At 34.4% G+C, this 20,655-nt stretch overlaps 1 protein-coding gene across 1 annotated transcript; it reads left to right on the top strand.

Annotated features, from left to right (window-relative positions):
* The first annotated feature begins 1,721 nt into the window (after positions 1 to 1,721).
* LOC132732634 (26S proteasome regulatory subunit 6B) lies at positions 1,722 to 13,755 on the top strand. The gene is made up of 9 exons (XM_060719104.1): positions 1,722 to 1,872; positions 6,188 to 6,289; positions 6,764 to 6,950; positions 7,382 to 7,528; positions 10,596 to 10,799; positions 11,405 to 11,572; positions 12,027 to 12,103; positions 12,811 to 13,035; positions 13,445 to 13,755. Exons 1-9 carry the CDS (start codon positions 1,840 to 1,842, stop codon positions 13,556 to 13,558), a joined length of 1,257 nt encoding a protein of 418 aa, XP_060575087.1. The 5' UTR covers positions 1,722 to 1,839; the 3' UTR covers positions 13,559 to 13,755.
* Positions 13,756 to 20,655: the final 6,900 nt, after the last annotated feature.

Here is a 20,655-nt window from a genome sequence, read left to right as displayed (position 1 = left end):
TCAATCTCGGAGATATTTCCCATACACACAAAATAGCATAATTATCTCAACGTGCACTTACAATTAGTTGGACTATACCAAGAGTGTAAAGAAAAAAGAAGTAAAAAGTTCATGCTTAATGTAGCTGCATGCTTCTTTTGATTTTTTTCTGTATTTTGTCTGCCATTAAGAAATGCTGTATATAAGGCCTGTATTTTTGTTTTATATTATTCTTTATGTGCTTCTCATGTGCTTCTTGTGTACTCCATATGTGCTTACAACTATTCTGTATACTGTACTTGTAGAGTCATTTGTCAGTGTATTAGTTTTTGAGTGTGGCAGCTGCTGATCAGCTTTACACATATCCTATTATGGGAACAATAGTTGTTTTAGTTTTGTTGTTGTTTTTTTTTACAGTTTTTTACCTTTTTCTACTTTTATTTAATTCGACATTTATTAATATATATTTATGTATATATATGGGTCAGTCATATTGAAATATGATTGAATCATTATTTTTTATTTTAAAATTTTAAACTTTTTATAATTTTAAAATTTTTCTAGTTCTGATTATTGGGTTATAAGTGAACATAAAATGGAATTCTAGTATGATGTAATATTCTCTGATGATTGATTGTAGTGTGATATTTGCTTCTAATCAATTAATACTATCTTATCCATATTAATATGTGCTTATAAATCTAATTTGTTTTATAGATTCACTCATAAATGTACATTGATCTTTTTAATCCTTTGATATATTTTTCTTTTATACAGATTGTTTGTTTGCATTGTTAAAGGATAGTATGTTAAATGTCGAAAAAGAGCTTATATAGCTAATGTTTATGTGTTTTTTTGTAACCGACTGTAAATAAAGATTATCCTATCTTATCCTATCCTATACACACATTGTGTCGGTCAAGGCATGCACTGTTTTGGCCAAAAGAGTGTTATGACTGGAAGCTCAGCAGGAGTTCAGACTCCAATTATCCAAGATCTAGTGATCTGCGATTACAAAATGTATCTTTTAAAAACCAGTTTTTCAGATGTTTAACTCTTTAAAGTGTATGTCCCTTTTTTGATTCTAGAGGAAATATCAACAGGCAAGGGCGTTTAGGGGCTTCAGCCCCTTAAGACCCAGCCCGGTGGATCCGTCCCTGATAAAAATACAATAAAACACCTGCAAAAGTTTCATATTTCTGAACCTTACAAAATGTGATATAAAGAATAAATCTCGTAATCAAAATATTGAAATGGCAAGGGGAATCTATCTATCTTCCGAAAAGGTAAAACCCCTCGCGGGGGTGTAGTCTGACATGCATTCATGTAGATCTAGTCAAATTATACATTTATTCATAGGTAAAAGATTTGAGGAGGACACGTTTTTTCTGAATTTCAGGATTTTAATTCTCCTGGTTAAGAAACATCTTTTCTATATATAAAACAGATAAAATAAACGCTATGATACCAGGGTCTTTCAAATAGAATGATCTGGAAACACGCTATGTAAACCCTTCGCACAATTAAACATGTCTCGGTATAAATCAGTATAGTTTGCTATAAGCAAATTATGTAATAGTGTTCAAGAAAAGGGCGAATATTAAATACAAGAGCAAAAATGAAAGTTTTATCACGGTCGGTAGATAACCCAATCACGTGATTCAACCGAGACAGCAGTTTTCGTAAAATTGGTCTGTCTCTAGACCATTCTATTTGAAAGACCCTGGATACTGATTAATACTATCGACATGATGTTTTAAAATATATATTTAGAGGTGTAAAGCCTGCTTTGCAATTCCTTTTGAGTAATTCTCACAAAATTCTTTTTTAACACTTATAAACAGGAAACAGACCGGCGTCATGGAAGAAATTGGAATAACTTTACCTGAAAAAGTAAATATACACACAATAGCATGAATATTATCGGATTATATCTATGCATACGAATAATTCGTGACTTAAATGGAACATTGGAATAAATTTTCAACAATTTTCTTTACCATTCCCCCATTTTTTTCAAGTCTATTATTTGTTGCTTTGTCACTTTCCGTCTATTATCTCGTGGGTGGGGTAAGATATGTGAAATGACTAGCCTAATTTAGTGTAAACGGTTTGACCTATTTGGCCTGGAACCCCGTTGTATCGATCTAGTTACTCATAAATCACATCTTTTTTAAAAGAAATAAAACTTTCCTGAATATTTATTGTGACTAATTTATTTTGATCCTTTTGTTATAGGAAGTGGCTAGCTGTACGGGCCCGTATGGCTAGCCAAAAGTTCTAGCCGTACGTGAGTCACGTACAACTAGCAAGGACACACTGTATTGGCTAGCCGTACGGCATTTTCAAAATTATATGGATGTTGAAAATGCATATGTTATTTTATGACTTTAAGCGAGGATTTTAACTACAGGCACGAGTATCGGACCTGGGATGAAAAAATATGACCAGATTGATAATAAAACCTGTGTTCATCTTAAAAGTGTGAAAAACCAAAAAAAAAAATGTAAATAATGACCCCCTTTAAAATATACTATAAGTTAAGAGAAGGCCGGAAACTCCAGATTCGAGCCTACGAGCAAGGGATTCATTTCCCGAGCCGTTGTGAAAACAATTGGCCAGACAATTAAAAACGACTTTTATCACTATTTCACGTTTGTATTAAGCTTCCAAATGAGACCGACCCCAAGTCTCTAGCCCTTCCCGTTCATTGAATATCTATCGGGAAACGAGCGAATTCGTGCTAAAAATCCTTGGTAGACAGAATTGTGGCACAACGATTCGGTACGTAAACATAGACTAATACATGTTTGTCAGCTGAGTACGGGTCAAAATCACTTGAATTATCTAAATAATATTACTAAATACATTAAGTTGGACCACTCACAACCGTCAGTAGCATCTGATACACATGAGATTCGAGTTTCAAACATTTACACGGTCTTTCAATCGCTTTCTACGCCATTATGCATCCTTGTGTGAAACGTTGTGGTTTCGTTGCTATTGGCCAATCAGAAGACTCGTTACAAAATATCGAACAGCTGATTGACAATGGTGTTGAAAGGAATCTAAATACCGTGGAAAGGTTTGAAATTCGAATTTTACGTGTATCAGATGCTACTGACAGGTGTGAGTGGTCCAACTTAATGTATTTAGTAATATTATTTAGTAAATTCAAGTGATTTTGACCCATACTCAGCTGACAAACATGTCTTAGTCTATGTTTACGTACCGAATCGTTGTGCGGCAATTCTGTCTACCAAGAATTTTTAGCACGAATTCGCTCGTTTCCTGATAGATATTTCATGAACGGGAAGGGCTAGAGACTTGGGGTCGGTCTCATTTGGAAGCTTAATACAAACGTGAAATAGTGATAAAAGTCGTTTTTTAATTGTCCGGCCAATTGTTTTCACAACGGCTCGGGAAATGAATCCCTTGCTCGTAGGCTCGAATCTGGAGTTTCCGGCCTTCTCTTAACTTATAGTATATTTTAAAGGGGGTCATTTTTTACATTTTTTTTTTTTGTTTTTGACACTTTCAAGATGAACACAGGTTTTATTATCAATCTGGTCATATTTTTTCATCCCAGGTCCGATACTCGTGCCTGTGATTTTAACCAAGAAACAGCAATACACGCATAAACACTTTTCATATGAACCACGTAAATAACCGAGGTATATCGAGTGAAAAAATACGAGTTGTTTCCCTTATCTTTGAGTAAAATCGATATCTCTTATGCTAAAACAATACAAATTAAGCCATTTTTAAACTGCTAGTTTTTTGTGATTAAATGTCCGATTTTAAAAATTATTACATCAATGAAAAGCTTGGGATCTTAGCTTTGTCACAGTATATAATTTTAGATATCTTTTTTCACCAAAGTATTAAAATGAACTGTTAAACCTACCATATGTCAGACCATTTTACATACGATTTATACAGTGAGATACGCAACCGGTTATCTTAACTCGAAAACCTACTGATAAGAATAGCCTGTCGTCTGCTAGTTTGGGAAAGTGTTTATTATGTCTCCCCCACCTCGGGGGGAGACATATTGTTTTTGCCCTGTCCGTCCGTCCGTCAGTCAGTCCGTTCGTCCATTCTTCGTTTCCGGACGATAACTAGAGTTCCTTTTGACCTACAGCTCTCAAACTTCATAGGATGAATGGTCTTATTGAGCAGATGATCCCTATTGTTTTTGGGGTCAGTAGTTCAAAGGTCAAGGTCACAGTGACCGTTGGTCAATTTCTCGTTTCCGGATGATAACTAGAGTTCCTTTTGACCTACAGCCCTCAAACTTCATAGGATGATTGGTCTTATAGAGCTGATGATCCCTATTGTTTTTGGGGTCAGTAGGTCAAAGGTCAAGGTCGCACTGACCGTTGGTCAATTTCTCGTTTCCGGATGATAACTAGAGTTCCTTTAGACCTACAGACCTCAAACTTCATAGGATGATTGGTCTTATTGAGCAGATGATCCCTATTGTTTTTGGGGTCAGTAGTTCAAAGGTCAAGGTCACAGTGACCGTTGGTCAATTTCTCGTTTCCCGATGATAACTAGAGTTCCTTTTGACCTACAGCCCTCAAACTTCATAGGATGATTGGTCTTATAGAGCAGATGATCCCTATTGTTTTTGGGGTCAGTAGGTCAAAGGTCAAGGTCACAGTGACCGTTGGTCAATTTCTCATTTCCGGATGATAACTAGAGTTCCTTTTGACCTACAACCCTCAAACTTCATAGGCTGATTGGTCTTATTAATCAAATGATCCCTATTGTTTTAATGGTCAGTAGGTCAAAGGTCAAGGTCACAGCGACCGTTGGTTAATTTCTCCTTTCCGGATGATAACTAGAGTTCCTTTAGACCTACAACCCTCAAACTTCATAGGATGATTGGTCTTATTGAGCAGATGATCCCTCTTGTTTATGGGGTCAGTAGGTCAAAGGTTAAGGTCACAGTGACCATTGGTCATTTTCTCATTTCCGGATGATAACTAGAGTTCTTATCAGTGAGAACATTTAACTATTATTGATATATCAGTGATATATCAGTTGTCTGGTTTTATATACTCTGTTCTTTTATCTCCATTTCCATTCCTGTTTCCATTCACAGTTATTCTCAGCAGTGGGGGAGACATGCGCTTTTTTACAAAAGCATCCTCTAGTTGCTGTATTGCCTTTGTATGTTTACTTTTTAGAGATTAATCGCCTTGTTGGCTACTGTACAGTAAAAAAAGTACGAATATCGATCTTTGTCATCTCAAGACCTTGAGAAAAAATAGCGTTTGGTCGCAGTTAAATAACATCAATTGAAATAGTTTACAAAATTTTGATGATAATCCTTTTTTGTTTCATTAAGTTAAATTTTCGATACCTTTAAAATGAAACAAAAAACGAAAATTATTGTTGTTGGGCTCTGATAATTGCGTCAATTACCAACGGTATAGAAGTTTGTTAATATATTATAAGGAAAGTTTGCATGTTCCGTGAAACGCATTTTAAAATTCTATTGTCACTCCCTGGGTAGGCTTTGATAAAGGCTAATTAATTTTTTGTGCTTTTACATGTATGTTCCATATTTATCTACTGTATTTGAAAATAATACAATTATTTTTGCTTTTCACCATTTTTTTTTTCACTGTTCTTTTTATTTATTCCACTCTGATCATTATTTATTCGATCCATGTGCTTAATTAACAAAAATTCATCTTTCATACAAATAAAACAACAAATCATAATCTTGAGGCACAAAATAACACATGCATGTTCGACTTCCATATAATTTTGAAAAATGCCGTACGGCTAGACAATACAGTGAGTCCTGGCTAGTCGTATGTGACTCGCGTACAGTTAGAACTTTTGGCTAGCCGTACGCGCCCGTACGGCTAGCCACTTCCTTTGTTATAACGTTTACATGACAAATATCACTGATATACAGTCTTTAGCTTTGAATATACAGATTTGGACAGCCATGTCAAACAGGTTTATAAAATTAGCCTGACTCTTGATTTTGAGGGGTATAAACCACCTGGTTAAAAAAATTATCTGGAGCTCTGTTATATAAGCAAATTCTTCTGTCTGACATGTTGATATGCTAATGTAAGATAGTCCTGATATTTAATAAAATATTCTTGCTGAAATCTCATTATAAGTAAGTTTTTTATGTTATTTTTGTCTTAGTTTTCAATTTTATTGTCATTATTGTTTTTAGGAAGACTCTGGGCTGACAGAATCTCGTCCAGGAACTGCTCAAGCAGTGGCACATGTAGATCCTCTTGCCATTGATATTGAAGATTTGTATGTGAAATATAAGGTTTGAATACTTCTTTATTAATTAACATATATTACTTAAAAACATACTTTATATAGATGTTTGTCAAACTGCTGACAAACGAAAGAACAGTCACAATTTACCCAACATAGTTTGTAATCCACAGATCTGAGAAGTACCAGAAAATAATAGTATTCTTTATAAGTTAACCTTCAGATTGACTTTGTTTACCATTACCATGCTTAATATCTTGTATGGACCTGACCATTTTTTAATCTGAACAAAACAGTTGACCATTTTAGGCAAAATTTCATTGGTTATTGACTGAATAGACAACAGTAAAACCCTGATGTGGTTGCTGATCCTGGCCTGCACTGGTTGCAGGGGTAGATGTGGCCACAAAGAAATAGATAGGGCTCTCGTTGACTGCCTCATTTTAACTACATGTACATGTATTTTCTCTTTATAAAGAAATAAATTTATATGATAATAAAGGAAATGTTTTGATGATTGTAGAAACTTCAACGACAATTGGAGTTCCTAGAGGTTCAAGAAGAATACATCAAAGATGAGCAGAAAAACTTAAAGAAAGAATATCTACATGCCCAAGAGGAGGTTAAACGCATTCAAAGTGTACCACTAGTGATTGGACAGTTTCTTGAAGCTGTTGATCAGAACACAGGAATTGTTGGATCAACAACTGGTTGGTTATCTTTAGATATTAAGCATTTTTAACGCAGTATTTATGTTAGGAATTCATTTGTACTGTTATCAAACCAGAAAGGCTTATCTTAATTTTGCATTACAAAGACACAAACAGACATTTATTAATGCCTCAATTACTGGAACATTAGAAATATTTTTGGTTAATAGAAATATTTTTGCTATTATAAGATACACACATCTAGTTAAATTAAAGTGACATCAGTGACATGACTTCAAATTTTGTGACACAGTGTATCATATGTCACAACTGAACTGCTGTAAAATATCCTAAACTTTTGTATATATTAATGTCATTTATATTATGTTGTTTTTGTACATGGCTTGCCATGGATTTAATCAAGTATTATTAAATGTAATATTTACGTAAAACATATTTGTATATAGCCATATTTCAATTTAAAACTTCAGGATCTAACTACTATGTGAGAATATTGTCAACAATAGACAGGGAATTGTTGAAACCATCAGCTAGTGTAGCCTTACATAAACACAGTAATGCGTTGGTTGATGTGTTACCACCTGAAGCTGATAGTAGCATAACTATGCTGGGAGCAGGTAAAATTTTTCAATATAAAATCAGTGATTTGGGTTAAAAAAAATTATAAAATAGAGGTCAAAGATAGGCCTTTATTCAACTGGTGAAACTACAACAAAGTTGTGAAGATTTCCACCAGCTCATTTACTGAAGCACATCTGATGTTTTTTTAACAACATTTATACCTACATATTTTGTGTATCATGATCCTTAAAGAAAACATTTGTCTTCTTAGTTTTGTTACATTTTATCAAATATTTTTACCATTACCATGTTAAAATTATTTCTCGTTTTAAAAGGCATAGGAAAAAATATGGGGAAAAAAAGCAACCAGGAAATTATTCAGAATTTATATACTCTACCCTACCTTCTTATTTGCTCAATGCAGAAATATCAATGATTACTGAATAATTTTATTTTAGGTTTTCAATAAAATAAGTAAAAATTGGGCATTTCTTAATTGCAGTGAATAGTAGATTAAAAATTATAATTGGAAGGGAACACTAATTACCAGTTACACAACTGTAAAACTGCAGCAAAGTCAGCTAGCATTAAATATGATTTAAATGTTCAGTAAAAATGTTCAGTAAATAGTTTCCCAGGGTATAAGTATATAAAAAAAAATGTGAAACAGAAAATAAGATGTATAATACTGAATTTTGTATAACATTGAATTTTTTCCTGTTATTGCATGAATTTATTATGCCCCCATTTCGAAGAAAAGGGGGTATATTGCTTTGCACTTGTCGGTCCGTCGGTCCGTCGGTCTGTCGGTCCGTCGGTCCGTCGGTCCGTAGACCAAATGGTTTCCGAGTGATAACTAAAGAACCCTTAGGCATAGGAACTTCAAACTTGGTATGGTGATTGGTCATGACAAGTAGATGACCCCTATTGATTTTGGGGTCAAGGGGTCAAAGGTCAAGGTCACATTGACCTTGTAAGCAAAAACGGTTTCCGATCAATAACTAAAGAACCCTTAGGCCTAGGAACTTCAAACTTGGTATGGTGATTGGTCATGATCAGTAGATGACCCCTATTGATTTTGGGGTCAAGGGGTCAAAGGTCAAGGTCACATTGACCTTGTAAGCAAAAATGGTTTCCGATCAATAAGTAAAGAACCTTAAGGCCTAGGAACTTCAAACTTGGTATGGTGATTGGTCATGATCAGTAGATGACCTCTATTGATTTTGGGGTCAAGGGGTCAAAGGTCAAGGTCACATTGACCTCTTGGGTAAAAACGGTTTCCGATCAATAACAAAAGAACCCTTAGGCCTAGGAACTTCAAACTTGGTATGGTGATTGGTCATGATCAGAAGATGACCTCTATTGATTTTGGGGTCAAGGGGTCAAAGGTCAAGGTCACATTGACCTCTTGGGTAAAAACGGTTTCCGATCAATAACAAAAGAACCCTTAGGCCTAGGAACTTCAAACTTGGTATTCTGATTGGTTATGACCAGCAGATGACCCCTATTGATTTTGGGGTTAAGTGGTCAAAGGTCAAGGTCACATTGACCTTGTAGGTAAAAACGGTTTCCGATCAATAACGAAAGAACCCTTAGGCCTAGGGACTTCAAACTTGATATGGTGATTGGTCATGATCAGTAGATGACCCCTATTGATTTTGGGGTTAAGGGGTCAAAGGTCAAGGTCACATTGACCTTGTAGGTAAAAACGGTTTCCGATCAATAACGAAAGAACCCTTAGGCCTAGGGACTTCAAACTTGATTTGGTGATTGGTCATGATCAGTAGATGACCCCTATTGATTTTGGGGTCAAGGGGTCAAAGGTCAAGGTCACATTGACCTCTTAGGTAAAAACGGTTTCCGATCAATAACTAAAGAACCCTTAGGCCTAGGAACTTCAAACTTGGTATGGTGATTGGTCATGATAAGTAGATGACCCCTATTGATTTTGGGGTCAAGGGGTCAAAGGTCAAGGTCACATTGACCAATTAGGTAAAAACTGTTTCCGATCAATAACTAAAGAACCCTTAGGCCTAGGAACTTCAAACTTGGTATGGTAATTGGTCATGACCAGCAGATGACCCCTATTGATTTTGGGGTTAAGGGGTCAAAGGGCAAGGTCACATTGACCTTGTAGGTAAAAATGCTTTCCGATCAATAACTTAAGAACCCTTAGGTCTAGAAACTTCAAACTTGGTATGGTGATTGGTCATGACCAGCAGATGACCTATTGTTTTTAGGGTCAAGGGGTCAAAGGTCATGTAACATTGACCTTGTAGGTAAAAACGGTTTCCGATCAATTAACTAAAAACGCTTAGACCTAGGAACTTTAAACTTTGTATGATGATTGGTGGTGACCAGCAGATGACCCCTATTGAGTTTTGGGTCAAGGGGTCAAAGGTCAAGGTCACATCGACCTTGTAAGTATAAACGGTTTCTGATCAATTACTTAAGAACGCTTAGGCCTAGGAACTTCAAACTTGGTATGGTGATTTTTCATGACCAGCAGATTACCCCTTTTGATTTTGGGATCAAGGGGTCAAAGGTCAAGGTCACATTGAACTTGTAAGTAAAAACGGTTTCTGATCAATAACTAAAGAACGCTTCGGCCTAGGAACTTCAAACTTGGCATAGTGATTGGTCATGATCAGCAGATGACCCCTATTGATTTTGGGGTCAAAGGTCAAGGTCACATTGACCTTGTATGTTAAAACGGTTTCTGATCAATAATAAAAGAACCCTTAGGCCTAGGAACTTCAAACTTGGCATGGTGATTAGTCATGAACAGCAAATGACCCCTATTGATTTTGGGGTCAAGGGGTCAAAGGTCAAGGTCACATTGACCTTGTAAGTAAAAACGGTTTCTGATCAATTAACTAAAAACGCTTAGGCCTAGGAACTTCAAACTTTGTATGATGATTGGTCTTGACCAGCAGATGACCCCTATTGAGTTTTGGGTCAAGGGGTCAAAGGTCAAGGTCATGACCAGTAGATACTTGATAACCCTTATTAATTGTTTGATCACTGGGTCAGAAGTCATGCATAATTACCTTATCACATGAATAATTGGCTGCTGATAGGGGGCATACATGTTTTACAAACATATCTTGTTTATAATAATAGATGAGAAGCCAGATGTAGCTTATGCAGACATTGGAGGTATGGACATTCAGAAACAGGAAGTTAGAGAAGCTGTAGAACTACCACTTACACACTTTGATCTCTACAAACAAATTGGTATTGATCCACCAAGAGGTGTACTTATGTACGGTCCACCTGGCTGTGGCAAAACTATGTTAGCAAAGGCAGTGGCACATCACACTACAGGTATTGTTTTCATTTACTAAATTGTATTATTGATCAATCTGTAAAAATGCTTTTAACCTTTAACCTAATAAGTTTAAGTAATGGATTTTGTTAGGTGCTTTGAATTTGGAACAGTTTGATTCATGTTTAAGGTATTTCAATGTCAGAATAAAAAAATTGAGGTATCAACATTATAGCGTCTGGTACATATCATTTGAAAATGCTGTTACAAATGAATATTTATTCTTGTCTTTTTGGTTGGCATGGCAATAAGCTAATGAGCTTGACAACAATATTTTGAGTTTTGACAGTACTTTCCTTTTTCATGAAAGAAAAATAAAACAATTGAGTTATTATTATTAACACAATCTCTGTGGAAAAGCAAAATGTATAGCAATTTTAAAATTTAATTGCATGTATTAAGTTTAACTTCCATCCAAATACAAATTGTGAAATTGGATGATATTTGTTTTTTGGAGAGGAAACAAGCATATTTTTTTCTTTTTGCCCGAGTCTAAAAATGAAACTTTTATTTTTTATGAGAAAATACTTACTGTTTACATTTATGACTATGTAAAGCTTTTTTTACACAGTGCAAAATGAAACAATGTACATTTATTTTTCAGCTGCATTTATTAGAGTTGTTGGATCTGAGTTTGTCCAGAAATACCTGGGTGAAGGTCCACGTATGGTCAGAGATGTGTTCAGACTTGCAAAGGAAAATGCTCCAGCTATTATATTTATAGATGAAATTGATGCTATAGCAACCAAAAGATTTGATGCACAAACTGGAGGTAAATGGGCTTACTTTTATAGTATTAATTTCGGAAAATTCTAGTATAACAATCAGAAATATTGCAGATTCTCATTCCTCAATACTCATTCCTAGATGCTTCATAAAGGTTGATTAAGCAATGTCAGAAAGAAGTTAACTTCCAGTTCATTTCACAGAAGCACTGAATTTCATTATCATTATTATGTAAAGTTTTATAGACACAGGATGTTAGGGGGATTATTTGCCAACTAGAATAATTAGCCTGCCTGCATTTACTGATTCTAACCATGCTACCATTGCAGACCCTGTCATCTGATCAATTATCCCTCTGTTTGCTATTCAATCAGTATATATTTTAAAATTGTCCCAAAAATGATGAATGGTTTTGTCCAGATTGAAATATAAGATATTAATGTTGGAGAAGTATGTTTGAGGCAAGTTTTCATGTTTAGTTTTATTGTTTACAATTACAGCTGACAGAGAAGTTCAAAGAATTTTACTAGAGTTACTTAACCAAATGGATGGCTTTGATCAAACAGTCAATGTGAAGGTACAAAAAATGTAGAATATTGTTTAAGAAATAAACAGCAGATTTGTATGCAATTGTAAATGGGTGTTTCTCTTCTGTTTATTTAAGAAATAATATATCCCAAATAGTGATTTTATCGCTCAATAACATCACTGTTTGGAGTTCGGATGCAACAAATTATATCACGAGGGCGTAACGATGGGCATCAGAACGACAAACAGTGATGTTATCAAGCGATAAAATCACCGATTTGGATATATTATTTAGATTCTAACACAACATCAACAAATAAATGCTGCTGTACCTGATATTAAGCAAAATTGCCCCCGATTTGTTTCGGTACTTATTTTCAGCGCGTTGGATTTTTAGTGGTTATGTCATATGTATAATGATAACATCACATATCTTAATATAGAACGTCAACTGTGACTTTATTGCATAATAACACACACTTTCGGTTCTTCTATATTCAATAGTGAAAAATGCGGGTCTTGTTAGAATTGCTTATAATTTAGTTAGTAGCTCCGTAGTGAAAAAGGGAAATAATTGTCTTTTAATGGGGGAAAAGATGTTGTTTTTAGAATTTTCTACATGTATACAGAAATCATAAAACTATTCATTGTAAAAACTTAATCTTATTTTGCATCTTCTGAAAAAAAAATGTATTTTTTCCTCAAGATTATTACAGATAATTGGTACTATATATTATCATTAACGATTCATTTTAGGTGATTATGGCCACAAACAGACATGACACTTTAGATCCAGCTTTACTTCGACCAGGTCGTTTAGATCGTAAGATAGAATTCCCGATTCCAGATCGTCGTCAGAAACGTCTTATATTCTCCACTATCACTGGTAAGATGAACCTTAGTGAGGAAGTTGACCTGGAGGATTATGTTGCCAGACCAGACAAGATCAGTGGAGCTGACATTAATGCTATCTGCCAGGAGGTACTGCAACTGTCATTGTTCGTTGAATGATTTTACAACCTTTTTAATTGAAAACCATGCATGTTTGAAGCTACGTTTGTATTTCCGATTAATGATTTTACATTCTTTTACTTTAACTTAAATTTCTCAAAAGTACTAGAGAACAAACTTAATATTATTGAAAAGTAATATTATTTTACACATAATTACATGTTTCAGGAAAATTATTGGAAAAAAGACAAAACTAAAATATTCTACATGTATTCATAACTGTCAGTTAAATACCTATCCCTATAAATGACCTTAAATCAGATTAAAATAAATTTTAAATTTAAAAAGAAAAAAATATATATTGGTTGTTTGCTATGCTATCATTGCATTTCTCTTAAAAATATTGAAAATATGGTTTGTTTTTCCCCATATATTCCAGGCTGGTATGCAAGCTGTTAGGGAGAACAGATATGTTGTTCTGGCCAAGGATTTCGAGAAGGGATACAAAAATAATATCAAGAAAGATGAAACTGAGCATGAGTTCTATAAATAAACTGTCCTTGAACTTTAAAACTTATTGGACCAAGTTCTGAAAACGTTTTCCGATATTGTACAAGTGCTATGTAATAACTACAATATTTATATATGACTGGATCTCACATTATGCCTAAATACAGATCCAGATGGTTCAGTCTTTGATTTAATGGATGTTTACTTCTTGTTCAGAGTCAAATACAATTATTAAACATGTTCTGTAATCATTATATTTTGCTTTTACTCCCTTGCATTCTTTTGTTAGAGAAAAAAAAACATACTTAGGTGGCTATACAAAAAAACAGCTAATTGTATATTTCCATTGAGTAAGCTCTTGGATGTCATTGTCAATAAAATTTCTCAGTACATATAACCAGAAACACCACAAAAATTATATAGGTTTATTTATGTCCCTGATATATACAATGCATTTTCTTCTTATGCTGATAGTTATTAAAAAATGAGTACAAGTTCATTAGCAGGGATGAACAATGTCAAAAGTCATGTTGTAAACATGTCTTTTAATCTCGGTCTTCATGTCTTTGATGATACTCTGGTTCCAACATCAATCAATAGCACGGGTCTTGTTGTACATGGCTCAATCATTTTGGTCATGGACATTCAATAGTTATAATATAAACATAACAAAACTTCGGTCATCTTGATTTTCGAAAAAATTATATACAAACATGACGATGCAGATTAGTAGAGTGTGGTGTTATCTAGGAAGACAATGCTTATGGGTCTCCCCGGTTGTTTAAATAACTGACTTCTTCATCCCCACTGTTGTATAGAAAACGCCTTTAAAGACATTGAGAATCGTGCACTTTAAGCAGGGTCTTTCGAATAACATCTGTTTGAAAGACCATATAGTGAGGAACTTGCCCAGCTAAGCGGAGGTCAGTGGTTTTACCCAGATGTCGGCATCTTTCTGAAGTAATGCAAGGAAGAACATTGCAGGGTCAGCCAGAAGTGCAAAATGACTTACTGTACTTGAAACTCTGCGAAAAACAAAATAATGGGATAATACAATCATTAGTTGTGAGTTGCTGCCACCTAAATGACTATGTTCATTTGATTTTGTTTTATGTTACAAGTAGATATTTGTCACCACAATACTTGCTAGCACCACCAGATTGTCAATATCTACACAAATCGGTATCAACCCAAATGCCTTTTGATGTTTATGGATTTAATTGCCTTACAATATATAGACATATAATTATGACCTAGTATCTTATTGAAGGAGCCAGTCTTATCTCCTGTTGATAGAATAGAATAATTTTATTTCTTAACTGACAAATCACTAGGTAATCGTTCTTTAAAGGTAGGTTTACCTACATGTAAAGTAGTAATAGTACTGTAGAGATCCAATATCTGACAAGTTTGATGGTTTTATTGGGTCTTTTCTTTTCACGTTTTAGAAGCAGGTACTGAGACATTTGCTCTTATACGATTGTGTTAAAAATCAAGCTGAATTGGACGCATTTTGCTGAGAATTCCGATTTTAAAAGGGAAAGTAAAGACGGAATGTCTAAAACTTTCTGAATATAACCATCTTGAATATTTGCCGTAAACATATAATTATAAATTCTTACGATACAAAATCGATATGTAAAATATAGGACTCCAAATTACAGACTACCAAGTTTAGTATTAAGATATGTTAACATGTAATTTTAGGTCTTACGTTTCAAAAAATCGAAGAGTTGGAGAAGACGTGAATGAGATATATAGGCTAGCTCTGTAAAAGAGAAAATTCTTGGCAATTCTTTATTTTATGCAGTATAAATGTGTTTGCGAGGGTAAATATATTCCGACCCTGATTCTACTAAGTAAACTTGATTCGGACACTTAAGTGATGGCTATGTACATGTATTACGCTCGTGCTAGTTCTATAATTTAGTAACATACTTTAACCAGATTTGTCATTTGTAAATTATATATAAAGAGTGTAATTCTTACTAAAAAAATGTACCCCACATGGCACACTTTTAGTCCTACGTGTATTTAAAGGTCGCATGTGGACATTACCATGATTACCGGTTTACTAATTAAAGTAAGATTTCACATGACCCTCTCAGTTCTGAATTTCATACACGACTTCTTCGTGCGATTTTTAATGTACACATGTTCAGTGCGAACCCTACATGTAATATTCACCAATGTACCAACGGGTCCTTTATATTGTCTGCAAAAGTCCAATGGATATTTTATCTGTCACATAAAATCAAAACATTATGCTAATTGGACCAAAAATCGTGTAATCTAATAAAATTTAGCAATTATATGAACTTAGGATAATCTTATGCACAGCGGATAATCTCCTGGTCTGACCGATGCAATGCTAGTTAATTCCACTTGAACGGAGTTTAATCCAGGATCAGTCGAGGGAAATACCCAATGTTAAATGAACTTTTGTCTTAATCCAAATGCGTAAAACAGCAAAACTGTGAACCCTTCTACCATACTTAACTACAATTAAATCTACTCTCTTACGAACATTGTATAACAAAAAAAAATACGATTATTAAAACTTTTCTACAGTTACATTTGCTTTTTAATAAGACATTTTTATCTCAGGAGTTATAATTTTTTTACAGAACATGTTAAATTTGCACCAGGACACTTCCGTATCTTATGGTTATTCATTTTTTGTTTGTTTTTAAAATCGTTTAATAGCTTCTTCCTCTCGCCCCAAATGATTTCACATTATAATGTATACAGTCGTAATTTCTGATCATAGATAATCCGAGAATATCAGGAACCATCTATAGTGGTATAATCGTCATCACTTGTATTTGATTTCTTTATCATGATAGTCCGCCCATAATTACAACAGTTGAACACGGGTACCCATCTTGATCATATAGCTTTTTAGCTCACCTGAGCATATGCTCAGGATGAGCTATTAGGATCACTCTTCGTCCGTCGTACGTTGTCCGTTCACACTTTTAAAACGACATCTCCTCTGAAACCATAAGGCAGATCATAATGAAACTTCACAGGGATGTTCCTTGTGTGAAGCCTTAACAAAGTTGTTCAAAGAATTCCATTCCATGCAGAACTCTGGTTGCCATGGCAACCGAACGAAAAAACTTTAAATATCTTCTTCTAAAAAACCAAAGAGCTAGAGCTTAGATATTTGGCATGAAACATCTTCTAGTGAGTGTCTACCAAGTTTGTTCAAATAAAAGCCCTGGGGTCAAAATTGGCCCCGCCCCAGGGGGTCATTGATTTTCCCTATATGCATATAGTAAAAACTTAAAAATTCTTCTTTAAAAGAACCCAAAGAGCTAGAGCCAAGAAATTAAGCATGAAACATCTTCTAGTGGGTGTTTACCAAGTTTGTTCAAATAAAAGCCCTGGGGTCAAAATTGGCCTCGCCCCGGGGGGTCATTGATTTCCCCTATATGCATATAGTAAAAACTTAAAAAAATCTTCTTTTAAAGAACCCAAAGAGCTAGAGCTAAGATATTTAGCATGAAACATGTTCTAATGGGTGTCTACCAAGTTTGTTCAAATAAGAGCCCTGGGGTCAAAATTGGCCCCGCCCCGGGGGTCATTGATTTTCCTTATATGTGTATAGCAAAAACTTAAAAAATCTTCTTTGAAAAAAACCAAATAGCTAGAGTTTAGATACTAAACATGAAACATCTTCTAGTGAGTGTCTAACAAGTTTGTTCAAATAAAAGCCCTGGGGTCAAAATTGGCCCCGCCCCGGGGATCATTCATTTTCCTTATATGTGTATAACAAAAACTTAAAAAATCTTCTTTGAAAAAACTCAAATAGCTAGAGTTTAGATATTAAGCACGAAGCATCTTCTAGTGAGTGTCTACAAAGTTTGTTCAAATAAAAGCCCTGGGGTCAAAATTGGCCCCGCCCCAGGGGACATTGATTTTCCTTATATGTGTATAGCAAAAACTTAAAAATCTTCTTTGAAAAAACCCAAATAGCTAGAGTTTAGATATTAAGCATGAAACATCTTCTAGTAAGTGTCTACAAAGTTTGTTCAAATAAAAGCCCTGGGGTCAAAATTGGCCCCACCCCGGGGGTCATTGATTTTCCTTATATGTGTATAGCAAAAACTTAAAAATCTTCTTCGAAAAATCCGAATAGCTAGAGTTCAGATATTAAGCATGAAACATTTCTAGTAAGTGTCTACAAAGATTGTTCAAATAAAAGCCCTTGGGTTCAAACTGGCCCTGCCCCAGGTGTGTCATTGTTTTTAACTATATGTGTAAAGAAAAAACTTGACCAGCTAGACCTTAGATGTTTAACATGAAACATCTTCTAATGGGTGTCTACCAAGTTTGTTCAAATAAAAGCCCTGGGGTTAAAACTGACCCCGCTACGAGGGCCTATATACAGGTGAGCGACTTCAGGGCCATCATGGCCCTCTTGTATTATATATAGTATATGCAATACAAAATATTTCAGTATATCAAATGTAGTGCTAGAGTACAACATGCATGTGCATTTAATTATATGATTTGATTATAACAAAATGTATAACATATATAATTATGTCAATATATAATTTAATATTATATCACTTATAAACGTCACATTACTTCATGTATATAAACAAATGTAGGCATTTAACTATGTACTGTAAATGTTCAAATCAGACAAATAAGTTTACTGTTTTGTTATGTTCTGTTTTGTTCGCGTGTTCGACTATCAGACAAACAAATCTTTTACTGTCTATCAATTGTGTTTTACATAAGAGAAGACAACATGGTTATATTTGGATAAAAATACTAGAGTAACAAACTAACTGACATGCGATTTTTGCTGTTCTTTGGTATTTAAAATTTCCATGATTATTATACATATATGAAGAAACTGTTTAAATAAGTTGTCACATTGAGCCTTCGTTAGGGTTCATGTTTTTTTTCTCTATTTTTATAATTAAATGTCATTTTCTTAGTATTAATTTGTACTTAAAAAATCTGACTGAACCATAATAACTTCAAAATTGCTGAAATGCATTCACAGTGAACAAGTAGGTTTTACCAGCAAATTCTAATATAAAACATGTAATATCACTGATTTATCATATTATAAAAGTTATTGGTTTATAACTAAATGATAATAAATCCCTAATACCCAAATATACGTACAAATGATACAAAAAACAAAATACTTGAACAATAGCACCCAGTAATATATTATGATAATAATAATTAATGTCCCACAACCATAAGCCTATATATAGTTCCTGTCTCCACACGAAACATTATATAAAGGGGATAAGTTTCCCCTTATACAATTGACAGATTACGCCCTCTATAGGAGATAAATACATCTCTAAAGCACTTGTCAATAACAAGGTCACAGATATAATGCACCATTCAAATCCGAAATTAAAACCACAATAGAGATCATCTCATCGCGGTGAATTTTTACTCTTTGATGATAACGAGGTAGACGGCCGTCTTGGGAGAGGTGTTGTGATATATGCTTCCCGTTTGAAATTTCCGAGAGAAGTTGAAGGCCGTTTGGTACCTTCTGTTGAAATTTCCTCTGAATCTGAAGGCGTGGACGCGTCTTGTTTTTTATCTTTCTTTTTTGACTTACTGGTTATGGTAGGAGCAGTTTTTGGTCTTTCTACGAACAGGGAATTTCGATCAAGGGAAAGCATTTCTCTTCTGGCAGCACTTTTACACCGTATTGAGGCAATGTTTTCTTCCAATGCTTTACACTGTTCCATTCGCCTCAACACACTTAGATTCAATCCAACTTTTCTCCCTCTTTTCGCCTCTTTATTTGGATAACACACGGCATCGGTTCCCTCTATATTTATAACAGGTTCGATCCTACTTCCAGCTTTAGTACCTCTTTGTAAAGTTACTGGCCGGTTACTCAGAAGTTTCGAGTCTATACTCATAGGCCCGAGCGACATCTGATTATCTCCGTCCACACTTTCGTTGGCTTTACGTTCATGATCATATGATGGTGTTTTCACATTTAGTCGAATCATCTCATCAAATACACCGATTTTATCCTTCCAATAACGCGTTAACATTTTCTTCTTTAATTCGTCAATTTTAGATTCCGTTCCTCTAAGCTCCATCTCTTTTCGTTTGTTTTCCGAAATCGCGATGAAATATTTTAAATTAGAATCCATCTTTGTTTTGCTCGCGTTCGTATTAATATCTTACTTTGAGTCTGACTGATATCAAATATATGTCCTATCAATAAAACCAATTCACTTACTGTCAGTACGTAATTATGATAAACGATGTCTTTGTTATTCAAACTATCAAATTTCATAGACAATTTTCTCCATTCAAATCACAAATGGCAAGTAATGCCTCTTAATTGATAAAAGGAACACTTTATTATCAAAATCAATGCTCAAGTCATTTTACAGTGTTGCGGCACACAAAAACTTGCATCTAGTCACTATTCCCGTCAGATACTAAAAGTGTAATCTTTCAAAATCACTTAACCCATGTCACCCGAAGGCTAATCTTGATTATGCAGTTAATCTGTCCTTTGATACACTATTGGATAACGGGTATTAAAATTTTAATGACTAACACATGTGTGGCCTGTAGTTAATTCTTGTTTATAATAAACAAAAACAAAATTTCAGATTTCCAAAGTTCTTATAATTCCTTGTTAAAACACACCTGTGAAAAAGGAAATACACACCCTCGTGTTTCTGGTATGAGTGGAAGTATTAGTAAAAATGTTCCTTATACTTGAAAGACACGCAACCGCACGAGTTTCATTCCAATTAATCTATTTAAAATGTCAAATATATTTTTCATACATATGTATAGTAAATCAAATATTTTTACATTTTTTTGTCACACTAGAATTTTGACGTAAAATGCTCTATGTGTTATGATGAAACTCTGAGTTGTCATTCATGTCTCATAAAGAGAATGGAATTCGGAGTGTAAAAGTTTAAAAGGAAAATAAAGAAGAAAATGCGCACGAAACCGTTTTTCGACTTCTGTATTTTCATCATCAAATATTTGTTTTTATCAATGGTGTCCCGTCTTTAACGACTCGCTTTCTATAAACATTTAAAAAATCTTAGCACAAGCAATTAATCTGTTGTTAGCATATCAAGGGAATATGGCATACGTTGAAGAAAA

The sequence above is a fragment of the Ruditapes philippinarum genome, unplaced genomic scaffold, assembly GCF_026571515.1.
Source record: "Ruditapes philippinarum isolate M1 unplaced genomic scaffold, ASM2657151v2 ctg4891_1_1_1_1, whole genome shotgun sequence".
In the NCBI taxonomy this organism is placed as follows: Eukaryota; Metazoa; Mollusca; class Bivalvia; order Venerida; family Veneridae; genus Ruditapes; species Ruditapes philippinarum.
The sequence above is the reverse complement of the archived record's forward strand: the minus strand, read 5'-3'. Positions and strand labels throughout refer to the sequence as shown.

Bases quoted from the DNA above. Each gene is read 5' to 3' on its own strand.
- LOC132732634 (XM_060719104.1), top strand. From the start codon at position 1,840: ATGGAAGAAATTGGAATAACTTTACCTGAAAAA. The intron at 10,800-11,404 runs GTATTGTTTTCA...TTTATTTTTCAG, and splicing joins AGTGGCACATCACACTACAG to CTGCATTTATTAGAGTTGTT. The intron at 12,104-12,810 runs GTACAAAAAATG...GATTCATTTTAG, and splicing joins ATCAAACAGTCAATGTGAAG to GTGATTATGGCCACAAACAG.